We start from the raw sequence: 14,706 nt of genomic DNA on the forward strand, positions 1-14,706 counted from the left end.
GGGCGGTTACTCAGCATCGTCAATGAATGGACTACGAGCGGCAGATTAAACTTGGACTGGACTTAGGATTATAGACATTGGATCTTTTTCCAGGAACCGGCCGAGAAGCAACAGTTTTTTGTACGACTTAAGAATCTGAAAAGCCTCCTCGTGAGCAAGTAAGTAAGTTTACGATTTATTATTTCTGATCCAAGTATGCCTTAGCCTGCGTTGCAGCCGGACTTGTCACTCAAGATGGGTGTATATATAAGAAAAAAATTTGCAATAAATGCATTCTACATATATAAAAAAATTTAGCCGAAAGCTTATTCAGTATACTATTAAAAGTAATACCTATAGAGAACTGGATATCAGGAAACGCAGGCAAAGTATACCTTTGCCAGCAGGAAAAGTTTAAAATACGATGGTACACTACAGAAAGAGTAGAGTTCCCAGGGCCAAGGAACGAGGTTGCAAATCTGCAAGTTGAGAACTCCGTTTTGATCTGCCATATTAAATGGTTTTTGATCGGAGTCATTCAAGCCATGCATTCATGCGCTTTTGTTACCATTCAAGAGTGACAGGTATCAACAACGGAGCAACGGCTGATCTTAATAACACAAGACTTTATTTACACAAACAACTCCAACAGCAGACTTGTTTAATCTTAACATTCAACCTCACATGAGAACCTTCACTTTAAGGGTTCGTTTGCTTAACCCTACGGTGGAACCTCGATTTAACAAACCTCTAATTAACGAAGTCCTCGATATAACAACAATATTCTATGTCCCGGCTAAAGTTACAGTATTTAAAATCTGGGGAATAGAACCTCGATATAACGAATTCTTCGATATAGCGAACATAATCTGGAAGCCTAGACGTAAAATCTGCCAATATATATAACGAATTACAATGTCAACACGCGACACTGGACAGAAGATAAACGCTGAACAGATCATAACCTCTATGTTGCAACACTTTTGAATCGCTACTCTGAAAGTGTTGGTTTTTTTGTAAACAAAAGCTGTGCGTCTGCTCAAAAGTGAAAATAATTGCTACTGAATTGCATCTCAAAACGCGGCCCTTCTGGGTGACGAAAATTGCATTGAATTGCGTGACAGAAGTCATCTGTGTTTCAAATCAATCATTAACTATGACCTCGATATAACGAACATCTTGGTCGTTTCCCCTCAAGTTCGTTATATCGAGGTTTTCGATATAGCGAACCCTCGATTTAACGAACAAATTTGGCCGGTCCCCAGCGACTTCGTTAAATCGAGGTTCCACTGTATTAGGAATACATACGACGATGACAAGAAATCCTTCATAAGAGGTTTCAAGATTTATTGGAGTATGTGTCAGCAAAAAGTTTGCAGAAATGTCTTCCCAATTACTTAAAAAGAGAAATCTAACAGCTATTCCGCTTATTCTTATTCCGGAATAACGATAATCGAACAAGTCTAACATTGTAAAGAGAAGGAACTGAAGCCATACCAACAAAAACTACATTTCATACATTAAAGTCTTTTGAATAGAGACTGTAATGCATCAGTCAATTCCAGCTGTGCCCATCCCCACCCCCGGGCCACCCCTCGGAATTAGGATATTTTGAAAATAAGCTGGCAAATGCCACACAGCCGGGACAAAACGTTGTTCAAATGCTCCGGGGTAGGGGCTCAAAAATGTTTTGTTTTCTTCCTTTCTCGACTTACTTGCAATAAAATCTAAGGTAGTTCGGGCCAAATTTAGTCCCAGCTAGGTCTTGTTTCCTGTATTTAGTGCCATATAGGTCATTCTGCAGCTCTAGCATCCCATTTGCGTCCTATCTAGACGTATTCTAGAAGAAACTTACTGATTTTGCCAATGAATTGGTCATTAGAAGAAGCGAAAATGTTATAAGGAAAAAAAAAGTGAGATGGTCAAATGCCCCGGGGTAATTGGGTGGAAGGCTAATGCCCGCCCGACCCCCGGGATGGACAGTGCGGGAAAATTCCCCACTTTTGCCCGGGGGCATGGGCACAGCTGGAATTGACTGATGCATAAACAAAACTGGAACGTAAGACGCTTTGATAAAGTTGACGCAGCATTCACATTACAAATATCTACATAAATTACAAGCATTGCCTCTGTTTTGTTTAAAAAAATACAAATATTGTTCTAGTCATTTGGCAGACAATTTTAAAGGATATTTATTTTTTTCCTTTGCCCTGCTTTCCTTAAAAGCAGGAATTGCTCCTATTTAAAACTATTTGGAGAGATATCATATTTTCAGCAACAAATGCCAGTTTTATCAGTAATTACGCTAACAACCCAGACGGACCAACTTGAAATGGGTACCTTGCCATCACAGATAGTTTTTAGTCACTGTATTGTATATTGTAGTCACTGTTATTGTAGATGCTGTTAACAGACAAACCCTGTTATGACAATCACTTGTCGCACAACACAAAGTGAATCCAACAAAACATAATTTTCAACGTATAAGGAAAAAGAGAAAACAACAATATATACAGGGTTTTCAAAAGCACCCGACGCCCGACGCAAGTCACCGGCTACTTTTAGTGTTTGCGCCGGGTACTTTTTGTCTCCAAAGTATGAATTTATGTCAATAACGTAGCTGATTATGGACGTGGATATTTTTTGCCCAGATTTTAATTCCAATTGTTATAATTAATAGTTATATACATCTTCTTCATGTTCATTAACTAATATCCGGAGTTGTCTTTGGGTTGTTTCAACGACATTTAACATGAACCGGAAACTATTTGAGGTTCCGCGAAGTTTCTGTCATTTGACACCCGCTTTTACCCTTCTCGAAGTTTTTACTCGAAGCACAAACTCTGTCACCTTTTCATTTAACACGAAACACGAATAAGCGCTTTCAAGTTTTAATACGGGAGTACCGATGCGGGCAGTTCTCTGCACCTTTTAACTTTAAGGTTTAACACCCACTTTTTGTTTTCGTTAGATGCACCAAATCTCGAAGTAAAAGTAGTGCGTACTCAATTCAGATTTCAGCAAGCCATGTATCGACTGAATAAAAATCGTTGCTGCATTTATCTGAGTGATATTTTGAAGAAAACTCTTGTTTATAATTCAGTTTACAATGACCTTCAAACAAACACTTTTTTGGCCTGAAAATGCACCAGAATGCATCTCCAGGTATGCAAAATTTAAAAATTTGCCGCCGTCCCCCCAGCAGGAGGGGGTATCCCCCTCCCCCCAAAAAGCCGCACAGCACCGCTAACGCGGTGCAATTGTTCTCCAGCTACTTCCACATTTCCTCCTGGTACTTTTTTTCATTTTGAAAACCCTGTATATAATGTAATATTTTTGTTCTTATTCCAAGAAAATTATCAAACGTACAAAGAAAACAACGTGTTGAACTTATAAAGGATGCTATCTAGGAAAGTGTGACTAGTGATGATGTAACAAATATAATGGGAATGCACAAATGAACGACAAGAAAATAATTAGTCCATTATTTGTATCAAGAAATTTTTTTTTTTTCAGGGAAATGTATGAATTTGGAACAAAAAAAAAAATGTTCTTAGTAATAAAGTGACCATACATATTGGAGTGGATGCCCTACAGCTGGGTTCAACTGCATTTCTGCAGCTGGAGGTTTGTTCCCCTTTTTCACCTTTAAATTGTGAGGAGTATGCTAAACCAACTATTTTGATTTATCGAAATGTTCCAGTAAACTCGCTGAGATAAAAGAGTCAAAGTTATTCACTGATCATATGATTTTCATAATGTTCAATAAGTAAAGCCTCACTACAAAGCTCCTCTTGACAAATCCAACAAACGTGTTTTTCAACATGCCCTGTCTGGGGGTCTTTAAGTGAGCAGATTTGTGTTGTCAGGTTGGAAGCGCCCTTGTGGGACCTACCATGAATTCTTAAATTTTCCAAGCGGGTAAAACGCTTGCCACACTTACTGCATCCATAAGGCTTCTCTCCACTATGGACTCTTTCATGCCTCCTGAAATTTTCTTGTTGACTAAAACACTTGCCACACTGTTTGCATTTATATGGCTTCTCTCTAGTATGGACTCTTTCATGCCTCCTTAAAACTGCTGTATCACGAAAACACTTGCCACACTGGTGGCATCTATAAGGCTTCTCGCCAGTATGGACTCTTTCATGTTTCCTTAGTTGTGTTGTTTGACTAAAACACTTGCCGCACTGTATGCATTCATAAGGCTTCTCTCCAGTATGAACTCTTTCATGTACCCTTAGCGTTCCTCCTAGGCTAAACAACTTGCCACACTGCTTGCATTCATACGGCTTCTCTCCAGTATGGAATCTTTGATGTATCCTTAGGTATCCTGCTTGACTAAAACACCTGCCACACTGTTTGCATTTATACGGTTTCTCTCCAGTATGGACTCTTTCATGCCTCCTCAAATCTGCTGTATCACGAAAACACTTGCCACACTGTTTGCATTCAAAAGGCTTTTCTCCAGTATGGACCCCTTCGTGCCTCCTTAAATCTGCTGTATCACAACAACACTTGCCACACTGTTTGCATTTATACAGTTTCTCTCCAGTATGGAATCTTACATGAATCCTCAGTTTTCCTGCTTGATTAAAACACTTGCCACACTGTTTGCATTCATAACTCTTCTTCTCTGTGTGAGCCTTTCCATCATCCCTGACACCTTCCACACAGTCAGAACATTTGTCAGACAGTTTCCCTTTACATCTGTTTAGCGGTCCTCTTTTGTGCTTTGTTGATCTTGGCATGTTCTTTCCTGTTTAATCAATGAAACATTATAAAATTAACGTTCAGAAAATTAAACTACAATCAATTTCCCATAGGGACCACTTCTCCTAAGCAACCACCTCCCGTAAGCAAACACTTGGTAAAGAAACGTTTTGTTTCTCAGTTAAATATTGGCTTCTTAGGCCAGAAATTGCACCTATTCTTTTGCTTTCTGTTTCCAGTAGGTAAACAGGAATTGTTACATCAAACTGTTCCAAAATGTTATTTTAAGTTTCATCCGAAGAAATTATGAATAGACGTGAAAAAATCAAATTAATTAGCTTCTATTTGCCTAAATTTAGCTGGTAAAGTAATATTTTTATGTCATTAATTAATCAATCCAGTATTAGGCTTAGTTTGTCATTCTTTCCCCTTTCCGACCACTTTGTCTTGCCCCAAGGGTGGTGGCTTACAAGAGAGTTGACTGTATTCTGATATCTTATCAGCATTTATGACAAAAAATGAACTCCTTCCTTGCTTTATTAATTGGCTACCAGTCAGATGTTTCACATCATATAGATCCCTTGTACATGTTTTTATATTGTATTATTAATGCATTTACTCATATACATATATGTACAAATTATAAGGTAAGAGGACACAGAAATGATTGTTAAGGGCTGTGGCCCCTAATAATATTGCAAAGGGAAAACAGTGAGATCCTGGAAATGACTCAATCTTCAGCTCTGTGACAGGCTTTTGGACACTTACTACTACCTTTTCAAACAAATTATGAAAATTTGCTTGATTGGCTACTTTTGAGTTTGATTAACTGGCTATTAATACTTAATATTAATAATATTATTGTTGTTAATTATTAATCGTTTAGTTGAAATGGAGAAGATCAAGTAAAGGTGGGCTGAAAATGTTAGAAATCAACTCTATGATTGATGCAAAACACATAATAATTATTTGTTTAAAGAAATTGTTGGATGACTACCTGCATACATGTATTTGAAATAATAAATCAAACAAGAGGAAGTGTTTCATCCGATTTCCAAACACCGAAAAACAAGGCACAGCCAAGATTTTTTAACCAACTGCGAGGTGTTTAGAAATAGGATAAAACCCTCTTTCAAGTGATTGATATAGCTTCACAAACTATTGATAATTCTTGGAGAAATTCAAAGCTTAAGTTCACAAAATTTTATGATAATTATTATCACATTTCTAAACTTCCTTCACGGTAGTTAGTTGCTATGTTTTTGCTTCATGAATATATAATAAGTTCAAGAAAGCTATTTGTCAATAACCATATTGCACCAACTGGTGGCAGTTTTGTTCTACCTTGTTATCTGGATACTTGTAAGCTAAAGTACTATTGAGAGTATCTTGATGTTAATGATGTATGATCATCCTTGTAGTCAAGCTACAGTGCAATATTGTAGATCAATCATACCCCTCTAGACTAATGAATTGACTATTTGAAATTCGAACCTATTAGTCGTTTCAACACTACATTAATTCATTCATTTTGAAATACATTATTAAGCAGATCAATGTTCAAGTCAGAATTTGATTTCTCATTGGATAAGAACGACCGTCTGTAAAGTTTGAAAGTTATATTTGAGAGAGCTCAAATTTATCATAAAAATATTATTTCAGACAGTTCTTTTCCAAGAGACATATCCACTGTGGCACCAATCAGCTTTTTACTGGTTCAATTCAATAGTAAAATTAGGACTCATCGACGATTATAGGAGTGCATTTGATACCTATACCTTGCATGGCAGGAATTTTGCCATGTAGGCCTTTTCCTGTTTGTTTCAATTTCACTTAATTAGTTTTAACGTTTTTTAGGGTGGCTATGTGGAGGATATAGCCAGCCAACATGGAGAAAAAGAATACAAACAAAGTAAAGATGCAAACAAAACACTTAAACAATTTGGGACATGATGGATTACTTTACTCTTTCACCCTGAAGTTACAAGATTAGAGTCAATCCCGAGTATGTGATGGGTTTGACAGAACAACTTGGTTGCATAACATTTGCAAAATATTTTGCGAACCTTTTTTATTATTGAAATAAATGTGATGGTATATTTCAAGCCTGGTGAATGAATGACAATGATGTATTATTCCAGAAAGTGACACAAGCATACTCGAACCTAAGACCTTCCGATTACTAGTTCGGATGCTCTACCACTGAGCTACAGGAGACTTGCAGGAGCTATGGCCATTAAACTAGGTTCATGGGACAATCATCCTGCATACTGCTAGGATTTGAATGTTGAACATGTGGTATATGAAATATATATGGTGGTATATTTCAATTTTTTGTATTATTATTGAGGAACATCCTTACAAGACGGTGCTGTTTATTTCTACTTGCTACTACTATTTACTAGTTACTAGAAACTGGAACGCATTTGAATTATACACTACGCAAAAACCTCACTGGTATGAAGCGATATTACAATATTTTGACTAACAATATCTTATTACTGTAAATGGTTTGAACCCAGAAGTCATGTCATAAGTACGTAAATTATGATCATCCGGGTGAGTGTAGTCCTGAGAAGGACTGTTTGTGGTGACTTTGACTAACGTTTGACAACCTGAGCACAAGTCAACTTCAGAGTCAAGGGCAAAATTACTGAATGCTGATTAGTTGTAATAGAGGGCATTTCTTGTTCCTCATTGTTCAAAACACGAACTTAACTACACATAGTTTGTATAAAGCAGCCCGCAGGCTTTGTGTTCATCTCTCAACTCAAGTTCAGAGGCTTTGTTTCTTTCACTCTTCGAGGAACAACAACGTAAGCGATATCATTTGCGGTGAACAATACGGACATAGTAATGTGAAAAAGAAGGAAATATCTGCCCAAATATGTTGCAGATAGGAATATGGTAATGCCTAGTGCTGCACTTTGTTTTGTCTTGTTGATGCAAAATAAACTTGCTTTCCCTTATTTTGTTTTTCTCTGAAAATGTCCTTGCTAAAATATTGGAAAATATTGGGAAAATAATATGAACCCACCTTGAATAAGCACCCACCACCATCAGCCCCCAAGTTAAATGAATGCCCTGGGTAGTTAATCGAATAAATATGGTAATCGCTCACAAATTCCAGTAATGAAACTCTTCTGGATTATACTCTAAGTTAGAGGATCACAATTGCATGTGTGTACTAAGTAGTCTAAAAGTTTGCTGTAAAGTTTTTGACACAGCTCAGGTAATGTGATGCGCATTCACAAAATGTGTTCAAATGTCTTGGTTATTGAATAAAACAAAAAGATTTCATTTTGCCGTGGGTCTGTAATATGATAATGCACAGGGGACGTCAAAATGTGGTAAGAACATCACACATGCTATGAGCCACATTATTCTCACCACATTCTGTCATCATCTGTGTGTTATCAGAGTACAGATGTACAGAAAATGGAATCTATTTGTTAAATATAACTCCAGAAAGAATGGGGAATTTGTAAGGTTGTTACCTTCTAGCGGACATTTTGCTATCAAATAGCTCCGCGTTTAGGCTTGGCTAAATATATATACACTACAACCCCGGTAACTCGAACTCAGATAACTCGAACTCCCTGCTAACTCAAACTGAGTCTCAATTCCCTTGGATTTGACCCAACTTTTCAGTCATTTTTAAACGGTTAACTCGAACTTGGATAACTCGACCTAAATTTCGTTTCCCTTCATCAAAATTTACGCCGATAACTCGAATTTCTGGTCCTTATAACTCGCCATGGATGCCCATTGAGATATCCTATTAGGTTTTCTTATCGTGTGATCGACTTCTAACACTAGATCAAAGACTGGAGCAATTTGATTTTAATTAGTACAACAAACAGATACACAATGTATTAGTTTCTCGTGAAATAAGTTTAATTTGCACTGTATTGTATACCGAAGTGCTGAAAATCAATTAACTATTAATAATTATTTACCTGGAAAATTGAATATTTTAATAGACCCCGATAACTCGAAACCCCGCTAACTCAAACAGTTTTTCATTTCCCTTCAGAGTTCGAGTTACCGGGGTTCTACTGTATATTGTTAAAGATGATCAAACGAAAAGCTTAAAATAAGCTTATTCATGGTTTCCACTAGCCCGATTTTCAGACAGTCCAGGTCGTTCGCAGCGGTTGTTTCGTACTCTCTCCCAACTGCTGCGAACAACCTGGACCGTCTGAGAATCAGGCTAGGTTTTCACTTGACGTCACCAAATTCTAGAATTCAAAATCAGGAGGCCTACAAAATTTTTACCTTCATTCAAGGAAAGATTACCTAAAAATATGTTCATAATTTCTTAGCTCAATGTTGTACTTCCTTTTGAAAATAGAACAGTTTCAATTTCCGAGTTTTCATCGTGTGTAACATCAGGAAGCCGGCCGTGACAGAGCTGTTCTATATCTTAATCTTCATCTGCAACATGTCAATTTCTTGACTTCATTCATGGAATGGTTTCGATTTTTTTTTCTCAAAGGCATGACAAAAATCGGCAATGAAAACCGACAATTAATCCCGGCATAGTAAATCGAACCCAATCGAACTAAATTTCAATAGAACTTAATCGCACTTAATCGAACTCAATCCGTGGATTGAGTTCGATTGAGTTCGGCAATCGAACGAAATCGAACTCACCGAAAAGAAAAAAAATCAATCGAACCCAATCGAACATTCGATTTTCGAACTCGTGATTTGTGTAAAACAGGCTTTGAAAATCCCAAACCAGATCTTGGAAGCTCGAGTTACTTCAGTCCGGAGTGTAGCGCACGTGTTTTTCGTAAACGATGAAATTACGCAGAAATGGCTTCAGATGCCCTGTGGATTGTAAGCTTCAAATGTGCAGTAAAAAGGCTATCAGGAATGACACTTTGACGTCAAGGATGGCGAAGTTTTTTAGTAATTTGCTTCTATTTTGGCATAAAAGTAACCCTCGATTTGTCATTCCGCAGTTGTAAGTTAGCTAAAAAAGGAAAGGGTACGACAATTTCGGAATACGCCCGCGGGAATAATGATAGCTTTGTTCTGTTCTCTTCTGTTCTCTTAACTGCCGTGGACAGTTTATAAATGGGGTTACTGTTATTGAATAAAGTGTAACAAAGCACAAGAAAAACCTGCTTTGATGGGCTTGCTTTGTATAGGTCTACCAGAGCCAATCGGACTCAATCAATTCAATTGTGTTCGATTGAGTTCGGTTTCCGAACTCAATCGAACACAATCAGATGGATTGAGTTCGATTTGTTCGGAAATCGAACTCACTGAAAGTCTGGTGTTCGATTTCGTTCGATTGCCGAACTCAATCGAACTCAATCCACGGATTGAGTTCGATTGAGTTCGATTTACTATCCCGGGATTAATATGTGTATGCGATTCTCTTTTGTAAGCAGTGAAGGTGGCGCTGTATTCTGTAGTTCAGCCGCCTGGATTTTGAGACTTGCAGACAGCAGATAGTTCAAAACTCAAATTTTAACAAATAGGATTCCACCGCGTACACAAACACAGTATTTCGCGGAACATTCAAGCCGTACTGTCAAAAAACATGGCGGCCAGGTCACAACATCAAAACCCTCATTTGTATGCTAAAATCACTCTCTGTTTGTCTCTGTTGATTAATGGTATCACCCAAAGACTTCTAATTTGGCTGAAAATACACTAAAAATATTATCTTACCTTGAATAAAAGAAATCTTGCCGCTTACTCCACCACAAACTACCACACGATCAGTTTTCGAAGGAGGAAGTGAAAAGTGGGGCGGTCACTTAGCATCGTAAAAGAGACTGGACTACGGGCGGTTTCAGTAACACATAAAACTTGGACTGGACTTCAGTATTAAAGAATGAAATATCTGATTTCCGGTCAGCAATTAACGTTGTACTAGCATTTTCACTAATACCACTTGTAAGGTTCGGTAGATGCGAGTGAACTCCTCCCTGGGACAAGTTCCTTACCAAGAACTGAAGTTTAATCATCCCCGAAATCTGTTGCTTTTAACGGACCGGTCATTTATTAGAAGGGGGGTGTGCTGGTGCAAATGGGGTGGGGGTCGTACCTTTTTGTGCACCTGAAAATGGCGGGCTGCATAAAATTTTGCAACCATTTCTGAGAGGCCATGTATTTTTGTACATTCAAATGTCCATTCCACAAAAAAAGAAACAACAGTGAAGGAATCAACAACAAGTCAAATACAACTGTATTATTTATTATCAAAATCATAGCATAACAAACCAACATAACATGGTGTATAGCAGTCCTTTCACATTGGAAAAATAAACTTCATGTATTACTCAGTATTACTGATCAGTATCACTGTCCTCTGATTCACTGTCGCTTTCCCAGTACCGCAGACACGGGGTGTTGTGTACTGGAGTTCGCCAGGTCAACCACAGTGAAGTACACGACAAGGGCAGCAAGACTCATGCGTTTATTAGGATCAGGCTGAGCCGTCTATTTACAACACTTGCGGTGAAAACTAAAAAGAATACAATTGTCTAAGTCTAAAGAAACGGAAAAACTACGAATTCAACGCCGTAAAAAACGAAAGGAAAGAATACATGGAATTTTACAAGCGTAACTTACGTCTGATCTTGACTCCGGGGTTGAGAACAAGTTACTCCACGTTCTCTTAGAAACTCCGTTAGAAATAGCTCCGTGAACTCCTTACAGTTTGAAAACTCCTCGCAACTGAGAAACGTGCTTACAGAAAAAGGATCTTAATACACGGTGAAAACTAAAAAGAATACAATTGCCTAAGTCTAAAGAAACCGAAAAAACTACGAATTTAACGCCGTAAAAAACGAAAGGAAAGAATACATGGAATTTTACAAGCGTAACTTCACGTCTCATCTTGACTCCGGGGTTGAGAACAAGTTACTCCACGTTCTCTTAGAAACTCCGTTAGAAATAGCTCCGTGAACTCCTTACAGTTTGAAAACTCCTCGCAACTGAGAAACGTGCTTACAGAAAAAGGATCTTAATACATATCTTTGACGTAAAGGAAATAATCATGAAAAAAACCTTTGTGCGGCTAGCCAAAAAACGGATATTCGGTAATCATGCAATCAATAAAACAAAGCTACAAACATAAGAGAACAAATAGTCCCTGAGTGTTTCTAAAGTGCATTGTTCTTGTCAGGAACGTGACATTCACTGTTTGAAGAACTGGACAAGCACTCTAAAATTAGTGTACAAGCTTGATCATTTATAAGCCCTCTTTCCATCATTTGCTTTAGCCAATAAACTTGTGTCCCTTTTAAGGGGGTTTACCTAAAACTTGGAACCCGGAATCCGGAAAACGGAATAAAAAAAAAAAAAAACAGAAATGACAATGAAAATTTCAACGAAGGTTAAATTCACTTGGGAAATAGTTTTTATAGCTCTTGACAAGTCATAATATCAGTGAGGAGCCCAGTGAAATTTTCAAAAGTTTGCCTAAGCCTTTCAATTGCTGCAGTTAAGCCTATGGTGTTAATATTCTAAGCCAGTCCCTTTAATGCGTAACACTTTAAAACACACCAGAACGACACCTATCTATGTTTATAAAATCAAATACACGGAATCCGTAAATCAGGAAAGACTTTCTTTTCTTTCTATTTTTCTTTTCTGTGTAACTTGCCGTATGCTGATTAGCTTGTGAGTAGAGGATTTTCGTTCTTTCGGAAGAGCTAGGAGAGAGAGAGACGTGTACGATTGGTGTGTTGTTTTGACAGGTACAATAGGCAAATTAACGCATTCACAACGGTGACAATGGAAATTTATCTTTTCACGTGTCATAACATTGTGACTAGCGTATATTAAGGGTGAAAAAATTGTTTGGGCATAAGGGTGGGAATGGGGCTTAAGATATTTAGACTTATAACCTCTAAATGAAAATCAATAGATCTACGGCTTCCAAGGTATCTGGAATTAGGGAATATAAAATAATTTGTTATCTACATCCTGCTATTGTGATTACTAAATAAATTATGGGAAATCGTTCACAGACTCCTGAAGTTCTTACTTATTTCAATAAAGGCCATCGACAAAAAACGTTTCCTTTGTAGCGGCAGCTCGACACTCTTTCGTAAAAAGGTGCATAAATGAATACGTGCATACATGACTAAACGTACGAATGTATTCCGGCAGGCATCACAGAACCACGAGCGAGTGAGTGAGTGAACGAAAGAACGAAGGGACTGAATGAACGAACGAACAAACGGACGGACGGACGAATGAGTTGATAAATGAATAAATAACTTTGCCCGCTGTCTATCCAGGGTCGGTTTTAATTCGAAACTTTTTTTAGATGAAATCTAAGCCACCAGACATATCGATTTGTTTCAAGACTTTTTATATTATTATGTAAAGACAGTGAGTCTTGCAAATAGTTGAGAGTGATAAACGCAACATTGACTCTTTTCTCTAGTTACCTATGCCCTTTCATTGTCTAAGAGGTGTGGGGGAACCTTTATTCCAAATGAGTGGCTCAACTGCCTAAGCAATTGAAATTTGAGGCAAACTTTTGAAAATTTCACTTTGGCTCCTGACCGGTACTATAATTTGTTAAGAGCTATAAAAACTGTTTCCTTAGTGACTTTAACCTTCGTTAAAATTTTCATGTCGACGAATTTTCATTTTTTTTATTCCGGATTTCGGATTCCGGATTCCTGATTTTAGGTAAACCCCCTTCAAGGATATATTTAGAGCAGCCACAATGACTTCCTTAACTGGAATCTCACCATCAGACAGTACTTTGGAGATTAAACCAAAATCATGTTTTCTTCTTTTCGTCTAGCTTTTCTATTCTGTGCCTTTCTCTCTTTTTTTTTTTTTTGTTTTTTTTTGTTGAACGCTTCTTTGATTTAAACTTCAGAATGTGTCCACGAAACATATCCTTAAAGTGCTATACAACTAAAGCATCAAATCGTCAGTTCTTTTTCAAGAAATTGCATGTATGTGACGCCTCAGGCGCTGTCAACTCTCCCGGATAACCCGGGAGTCTCCAGATTTTGAGCCGCATCTTCTGGTCTCCAGATTCATGTCTCCAATCCCCCGGATAATTGACGAAGTTTGCTATTTGTCGTCGACTTGACTTTCTGACAAGAAAATCTGAAATGTTTAGCGTTGTTTGTTGTACTATTAAATGTACGCCTTCCCCCCCCCCCCCCCCCCCCCTTGCCAATGAACCCGTGAATTTGGGCTTGATGCGACGCCTCTGTAAGGCGCTTTGTTGTTGCTGGCTGGGGAAGTCATATTCTCCATATTTGAAGACGTGTGAGGTTGACAGCCCTGACTGTATCATTGGAGAGATGTTCCTTGAAAATTTAAAAGGAGCCTGTAAAGAAAATGGTGAAAGTGGCACACTCTGCGACTTCTGAAGCAGAAGAGAACAATGCTGTGAGAAGATTGAACATGTTGCGAGGCCATTTCCTGACAACGAACGACATCATTACCTTCCTTTGTCTAAAACCCCATCAAACAACAGGCTTGTCGATGATTACATGCCAAGGGTACTGCTGTAAGCAGCATTCACATCAGGGCAGTGCTCCTTGGATGATCCCACCAGTATCTCGAAATTCTCAAGAGAATTTGTTGTGGCTGAGGGATGCATGAAAGACTATTTGGAGCATTTGACATTACTCGATCTTAAGAAAGACAAAAGAAAGAAGGGAAGACTGGCTAAAAAGTCAGCTGAGGCAAGCAAGAAGCCCCCCTAAACGAAACTTTGGGAAGGGGGGGATCAGCCCCCCCCCCCCCCCCTTGCGTCTGTGGGAACCCAGTCAAATGTAAAGCTAAAAGATCAGATTGTGTACGACGAGCCTCCCCATGTTTCAAAACGCTCCGCCACCTCTGTCTAATAAATGACCAGTCCCTCAGGCCCGTAGCAAGGCTAAAACAACTGAGGGGGCTTAGCCATATGGTGAAACAAAACTACCACCTCCCCCCCCCCCCCCCCCTCACTGTCACTCAAGAACAGACTGACTTGGGAGTTTAAGATGCGACGAGAACATCAAAAAAACC

General features: G+C 38.4%; 1 protein-coding gene across 1 annotated transcript; it reads right to left on the minus strand.

The window, feature by feature from the left end:
* Positions 1 to 585: 585 nt before the first annotated feature.
* LOC146460093 (uncharacterized) lies at positions 586 to 10,437 on the minus strand. Its single transcript, XM_085088409.1, has 2 exons — positions 10,381 to 10,437; positions 586 to 4,738 (listed from the first exon to the last, which is right to left on the minus strand). Exon 2 carries the CDS (start codon positions 4,728 to 4,730, stop codon positions 3,711 to 3,713), a length of 1,020 nt encoding a protein of 339 aa, XP_084944535.1. The 5' UTR covers positions 4,731 to 4,738; positions 10,381 to 10,437; the 3' UTR covers positions 586 to 3,710.
* Positions 10,438 to 14,706: the final 4,269 nt, after the last annotated feature.

The sequence above is a fragment of the Pavona decussata genome, unplaced genomic scaffold (assembly GCF_977016875.1).
Source record: "Pavona decussata unplaced genomic scaffold, jaPavDecu1.1 SCAFFOLD_214, whole genome shotgun sequence".
NCBI lineage: Eukaryota > Metazoa > Cnidaria > Anthozoa > Scleractinia > Agariciidae > Pavona > Pavona decussata.

Excerpts from the sequence above, each read along its gene's own strand:
- LOC146460093 (XM_085088409.1), bottom strand. The coding sequence starts at position 4,730 with ATGCCAAGATCAACAAAGCACAAAAGAGGACCGCTAAACAGATGTAAA.